We start from the raw sequence: 7,138 nt of genomic DNA, 5'->3' as shown, positions 1-7,138 counted from the left end.
CTTTTAGAGCTCCAAACGTGTAGCCCCCCTCGCTCCCTGTCCCCGCCTCCCCCCCCACGGCGCCGGAACCGCGCGTGCGCGTGGGGCCCTTACAGTAGGGGACGGGCCGCGCGGGAGTGGTCACATGACCGCGGCGGCCGTCTGTACAGTAAGAGTCCAATATGGCAGCAGCAGCGGCGGCGGCGGAGGCAGCAGTAGCAGCAGTGGCAGCAGTGGAAACGGCAGCCAGAGGACCGGCCGCCCCCTAGACTCCGGCGCGCGGCCCCTCTCGCTGCTGCTCCTCCTCCCTCGGCCTGGGCTCTTCTTCGGCTCCACTTCCCCCTTTCTTCCTCCTTTCCCGGCACAGCGGGGAAAGCCGCGCAGGCGGGCGGGCGAGCGAGCGAGCTAGCGGTGAGAGGGCGGGCGGCCGGACCCCGGACACGGGAACCTCCCAGCCAATCTAAGCCCCGACATGAGGGAAAAGGGACGCAGGAAGAAGGGCAGGACCTGGGCGGAGGCCGCCAAGACGGTGAGAGGCGGAGAAGGAAGGACGGGGGAGGCCGGGCGGAGCCCAGGAGGGAGGGACTGGCCGCGGGGGGAGGGCGGCCACCGGCCAGAGGGACGCCCCGCACCGGCCGAGGGGCTTGGAAAACCGCGCGCGGCCCGGGGCGGCCGTTAGTGCGGGCGCCGGGCTCGTCTCCGGGACTCAGGCCTGGGCTCGGGGAGCGGGGCCGGTGCCGGTGCCCGGGGTGCCTGCAGACGCGACCCTCTCCTGGTCCTGGAAAGAAGTTGGCGGCCGGCGCCTCCTACTCCGCCCCTTCTCGGGGTACGCGGCCGGGCATCCTGCGGGAAGCGGGCGGAGACGCCTGGTGCTTACGTCCGGCCCCGGGAAGCCGGGATGCGGCTGCCGGGCACCCGGGTTGGGCCAGCGGCACCCAGCCCCGCCATGCCGCTCCTGGGCCCCGGCTTAATTTCTGCGCGAGGAGTCGGCCCTGGGTCGCGGCTCTTTGTTTTGGGCTGTTGTCTGAGCGGAAAGTGCGGGCGGTGTTTAGAAACGAAGTAACAGGTGGGACTTGGGGAGGATTTTTCTGTTTCCGTAGAGACCTGCCGTGATCTGGGCAGCAGTGCATGGTGGGACCTGTAGTTTACTCGGACTGCGCCTCTCTGTTGAAATCGATGGGGGCCTAAAGGTTTGCTGCGGGGATTCCTGAAAGGAGCAGGCAGGATTTGAGTCTTGTTGACATCACGCTTAAAAATCCTGGCTTTCTTCACCCTAGAGGTGAATTAAGAGTATTGTAAGTCTTATTAGGGAAATACTGATGATCGCCTCCTCCAGTTCAAATAAAAATTCAAGGCGTGTATATGTGGACATGAAACTTTAAGGGAAAGTGAAGTCCATTACATCACCGTGGGTGTAACTGTAAATCAGCCCTTAGCATCATTTCAGAACTGGGAAGTGAGAAAGAGGAGAGATCAGGTATACCTTAACTTATAAAAGTCAGCAAACATTCAAAAGCACCTAGGAACATAAAAAGTGAAAATGGCTTAGTAAAAAGATACTGCTGCTGCACAGTACAGGACCGGGTACCTAGTAGGAAGCTCAATAAATGTTTATTAATTGATCAGACATACACAGGCAACTTTGAAGAGGAGTATGAATGTACTATTTGCTATTTCATTTACAAACTTTGTCCTGTTAAACATTTCTAGAGGAGTGGAAAAATACCTAATAAAAATGAAGACAATGCCATGCTATAACGTTTGTAATACTTTCTTTGAAGTTTTGATTATGGTGGTACTTGTTCTCCTAAAAGACAGAAAAGAAAATTTGTGGAGTTCTTCCATAGAAATGTATGAAAGTGTTTTTTTTTAATAGTTATTTTCTACAAGACTCTTAATAACCTTACTTTTAAATGCCTACTATGTACACACAGTTGCTTGGGAGATTAAAAAAAAGATTAAGGTATTTATATTGCAACATTGCAACAAAACCTGTCTTCCCTTACTCTCTTGAATGGAAAGCTACATTTTAATTTATAAGTTAAAGATGACTCCTTTGCACTTCTTAGTAGAAATGCATTGTGGCTTTGAGATGAAAATGTTAATTTTCTTGGCACAAAGATTGTTGTATTTGAAAAATGTTATCTTTAGATGAGTATTGACAAAATAGTTCATTGATAGAATGTGACAAAAGGGAATTTACTAATAGAATAAGAATAGCGTTCTCATTCTTAAATGCAAAAATATTTAATCTGGCCATTTATAAGTACATTTTATGTTAGAGTTAAAATAGAAAAAATTGTAGTTAAGCTGTATAGTAAGACTAGACTTATAATTAGAGTGTGGGTCTGAGTCAGATTAGAATCCAAGGGGTTTACAGCATTATTAACTCTTGTGACTGTTATCCTAATTTAAATCTTACACATACATAATACCTAAATGATTTAATTCAACAAGCATTTGTTAAATACTATCTCTGTCTCCTCTATTGCTTAGCACAGTACCTTGCATGTATTCCTGCTGCAGTAGTGGAGTACATTCAGGGCCCTATTCTAGGCATTAAGGATTCAAAGATGAAAAAGACAGACTCTGCCCTCAAGGAATTTATAGTCTACTTTGGGTAAGTGATGTCACATCTATACATATAATACAAGGCCGAATGAAAGATTGCTTTATTAATTACCTTTTTCACTTTCATTCTCTTTCTAGAGTTCTCTATCATTTCTTCCCTTTTACTGTTATGGTAGCTGTAATACTGTAACAGTAGCATGGAACTGAATCATTAGAAGAAACATTAACAAAACCAAACCGGTATGTTTGAAAACCCATGGGAGTTTTAAGTTCCAGATCTAACCAGGAAGCTTGTGAAAATTTCCTTCAGCCTTCAGCCTTTTTCTATCAATTCTGATGCTATCCAGGAGGACTTGGTGTTGGCTAATAACATGAGAAAGAAAGCATTCCCCAACTTGGCAGTTTTGCTCAACTTTAGTTTCTCAAGAAGCATACATGACTAGTCTCTTTTACTAGTTGCCTCCATTTCCTCACCACTCATTCATTCCTAGTCCCTTGTTATGTGGCTTTCATTCCCACTACTCGACTAAAAATGCTTTCTCAAAGTCATCACTGACCTCTCGATTCCCCCTTAATTGGCCTTTTCTCAGTCCTTTTCTTTGACCCTTCTGTGGCATTGAACACTGTGATCATGTTTTCCCCATGGATAATTTTCTCCTTTGGCTTCTGTGATACTACTTTCTTCTGGTTCTCCTTTACTTCATTGTCCTCTTCCTACCGTGTAAATATAGGTGTTGTGTAAGTCTCTGTTCTGGTTCTTTTTTTCACTTTATTCCTTCCCCTTGGTGATTCCACCTGTTCAGTAGTCACTTTTCTACAAGTGACACCTAAATCTCCGTATCTTCTAATCTTCTCTTTTTTCAGTGTCTATTAGACTGCTGGACAGATCTCTGTGGGTGCATCACTCCTTTAAATTCATTATATTGCAAATTCGTTAACTCCATTAAATTTATGTCCAAACTGAATTCTTGTTGTTCCCTGCAAAAAAAACCTGCTGCTCCCTCCCAGATTCCCATTTTCTGTTATTGCCACCAGTCTTTGTTGCTCATGCTTAAAATTTTATCTTTCATTCCTGCTTTTCCCACAATTGTGATATTCAGTCATTAGCCAAGTCTTATCGATTTTGCCTTTACAGTAGATCTAGAATCAGTTTTTAATTGCCTCATTATAATTACTGTCACTCTCTATTGTAATAGTTTCCTAATTGGCTTTCCTGTTTCCACTCATTCTCTCACCTTTCCCATCTGTCCTTCACATAGCTGCCAAAGTATGATGATATTGCTTCCTTGTCCACTGGAGTCAAATCTTCCAGTGGCTTTTTGATACCTTTAGGAGTCTGGCGTTTAAGGGCCTCTATAGTATGGCTCCCACCTTCTTTTCTAGCTTTATCTTATACATATCTCTTTATGTACTCTGTTTAGCCAAACTAGACTGACTACTTAACTATATCCTGAACTTGACATGCCATCTCTTGCTTCTGTGCATGGTTAGTCTTCCACCTCTGGGATAAATTCACTGCCCATCTAAAAAAAAATTCTCCTCCTTCAAGGCTTAGCTCAAGTGCCATCTGCTTAATGAGTCTTCCTGGTCCCTCCCCCACGCTGTACCTGTGATTTTTCTCTCTTTAGTTATTCCAAAAGCACATTGTCTTGGTCTCTTCTATCACATTCTATCTTGTAGACTGTCATGTCACCCCTCTACTTAATAAGAATATCCACAAGTCCCATTTGTCTTCAGAGTAGTTGAAAATTCTCTATGCGGTATTGAAGGCCCTCCAGTATCCACTGAATGATGGTGTCCACTACCATTTATTTCCTACCGTTTTCATATTTTCCTTTTAATAACCTTATAGCCAAACTTGGCTATTTCCCATCCTCTTCCCCCCCAAAAATGTTCATTTGCACTTCTAAGCCTTTGACCACACATGACTGAAATGTCCTGAGTCTTCAACTTTTGAATTTCTGCCCATACTTTATAGTAAACCCCTACTCACATGTTTTCTGCCTAGTTTCCTCAGACTGTGCATAACACTTTGCTTTCCTGTTTCTAATGAACTTTTCATGTATTAGGATCATTTGTCTCTGAGAGCAGAGGTTATAGCTTATCTAAACTTCCCATCCTCCCCTTCTCTGAGTACAATGCTCAGTATACAAGTACTAAGTAAATGTGGAGGCAATCATCTAATAGTGTATTATAGAGAGAAGCTATTTGGAAGAAATAGTTTGACCAATTTAGAGAGAAGATATATAGAAAGCTAAACTTTTGATAACTGAACTTTGAAGCTTCAAGTGATAAGGAGGGGATGGTTTTTTTTTTAAATGATTTGACAACTGAAAGTAACTTAAAATATGTCTCTCAAATACAATTATGCCCATCCTACCTCCCCACACCCTAATTAAGCAAAATTTAAGAAATTTTGAAGCTCAGAGTATAAGAGTTAAAAGATCTAAGTGTTTAAGTTTGTGGTATTGGGGTCTTTAAAAAAGAAGAGAGGTTCGCTGTAGACTTGCTATCTCCCACACACATAGGCATGTGTATACAAAGTCTTACTCATCATCCTTTTTTCTTTCTTTCCTGGCCTTTAGTGCTTTGCTGGAAACTGTATTGTAGAGTGGGTTCTATCTATCCACAGGAACATTGTCATAAGTAGGAGATTTTGTTGCTCTTGACCAAGTCATTTATTCATTCCCAGAGTCATAGAATTTTTGAGTTGGAAGACACTTCAGCAGTCCATTCCAACTTGTGCCTGTAAAAGAACTCCTCCTACAATCTATCCAACTGGTGGTTCCAGCCATTGCTTGAAGAACTCCAGTGAGATCAAACCCCCTTCCCTTGGAGGTGATCTGTTCCTCTTTTGTATGTCGCTCAAATTGTTAGGATTTTTCCTGTTCTATCATGTGAACATTTTGCCTTTTTGTGCCTTTCACCTATTGCGTTTAATTTTGCCCTCTGGTGTCAAAGTAAGTCTAAACCCTCTTCCACGTGACAACTGTTCAGATACTTGACATCTATCAATACTTTTCTGAAGACATTTCATATTTTCAGTTGATCCTTATGTAATATGAACTTAAGATCCTTTACCATCCTGGTTGCCCTCTTATTCATTCTCCAGTTTATTAGTGTCCTTCCTAAAATGTATCCAAAATGAAACACCATATCAATGTCATGTTGTTTGACAGGGAAGATTGTAACAGAATTCACACCTCAGTAAGCCTTTATTAATCATCTACTATTTGGCAAGTGTTCTACTAGGAACTAAGGATACAAAGACAAAGCTATGTCTCTGAATGCAGGCCAGAATTGTACTATTTTTCTGTTATATTACACTGGTGACTTAACTGAACTTACTGTTCATTAAAACTCTTGAGATATTTTTCAGACAAACAACTATCAAACCATGCTTTTTTTATCTTGCACTTAGCAGCAAAGTCTCAAGCTAAACAATATTTTAAATAGAAAAATACTCATTTTTATATAGTTTGGTAAACATATTTCTGTGACTTATGTACATACACATTAGTTTTTTCTATAGGAAATCTTTACAATGTGGGAAGTTCCAACTTATGTTAAGCATACTTAAAGGCAAGATCTAACTGCTTTTTAAAATACTCCTTATACAATGTCAGTATTATAGAAATAATTACAAAAATCAGAAAATACTGTTTAGCAATTCACAGTTATCTGCTTTGAAATATTGAACAAAATACATTTTCTGGAATAGTTTTTTGGTATTCCACTTGGCTCTCTGGTACCAAAAGTCAGGACTTCCCACAAATAAAAACATCATTATAATATCCTTTAGTGGTTAGCTGTGGTTAAGTCCCTTCTTTTGACAGTGGTACGTGCCATAGGATTATAAAGAAAGCTAAGGACCTGGGGTTTATATTTCAAATCAGACTGGAAATAAAATGATCACAATAAAAAGATGCAGTTAACTACTTTGCAGTTAAATAATTTGACATATCATGCTATAACAATTATTGACACGTGGTTCAGTCACATGGCAATTTTTGTATAAGTTAATTAAGCATTATGTGAAACGCTTAAAAGATGCAAATAGTTTAAATTTTATGAAGCTCTTAAATTCAGGTGATAACTATTTTTTATTTTGGTTCCTTTTAAAATTTCAAAGTGAATATCACATGCCCATAATTTAGCAACTTAAATCATATACACTTCTGCAAATGCAAAATCATGGTGGATGGTGTCTGTATTACATCAAAAATTTCGGCAGATCAGTACAGAACTCTGTAATATAATGCAGTCTGGTTTGCATTGGGAGTTATATCGCTGTAGTGATGGTGTTCACTACAAAATTTATCACTTAAGTACTAATTCAGAATGCCATAGCTTTTCAAAGCCAGTTGCTTTTGAACAAGTGCATTTGGATTTCAAGTAGTATACTTTTCCTTTTTGCCAAAGAAAGTTATCACAGCAGGAAAACTGCTTGGGCAGTCATGCTAGAATAGGTAGCTCTGCTTCATTTTGGAGTTGGTCCAAAACTAGGTAGAGTCTCGTGAATTAAATTTATAAAATTTAACCTTATGGAGATTCAGCATGCCAGGTTCTAGTCAAGGTATCCCTTTGA

General features: G+C 41.3%; 1 protein-coding gene across 2 annotated transcripts in view; it reads left to right on the top strand.

Annotated features, from left to right (window-relative positions):
* Positions 1-211: 211 nt before the first annotated feature.
* Positions 212-7,138, top strand: part of ASXL2 (ASXL transcriptional regulator 2) — a 183,615-nt gene continuing 176,688 nt past the window's right edge. For both annotated transcript variants that reach the window (XM_036752137.1, XM_036752135.1), the window contains exon 1: positions 212-508. In XM_036752137.1, the coding sequence (XP_036608032.1) occupies positions 452-508 (57 nt within the window). In that variant the 5' untranslated portion in view covers positions 212-451. The remainder of the gene's footprint in view (positions 509-7,138) is intronic.

The sequence above is a fragment of the Trichosurus vulpecula genome, chromosome 3 (genome assembly GCF_011100635.1).
Source record: "Trichosurus vulpecula isolate mTriVul1 chromosome 3, mTriVul1.pri, whole genome shotgun sequence".
In the NCBI taxonomy this organism is placed as follows: domain Eukaryota; kingdom Metazoa; phylum Chordata; class Mammalia; order Diprotodontia; family Phalangeridae; genus Trichosurus; species Trichosurus vulpecula.
This window is presented reverse-complemented; position numbering and strand designations above follow the sequence as displayed.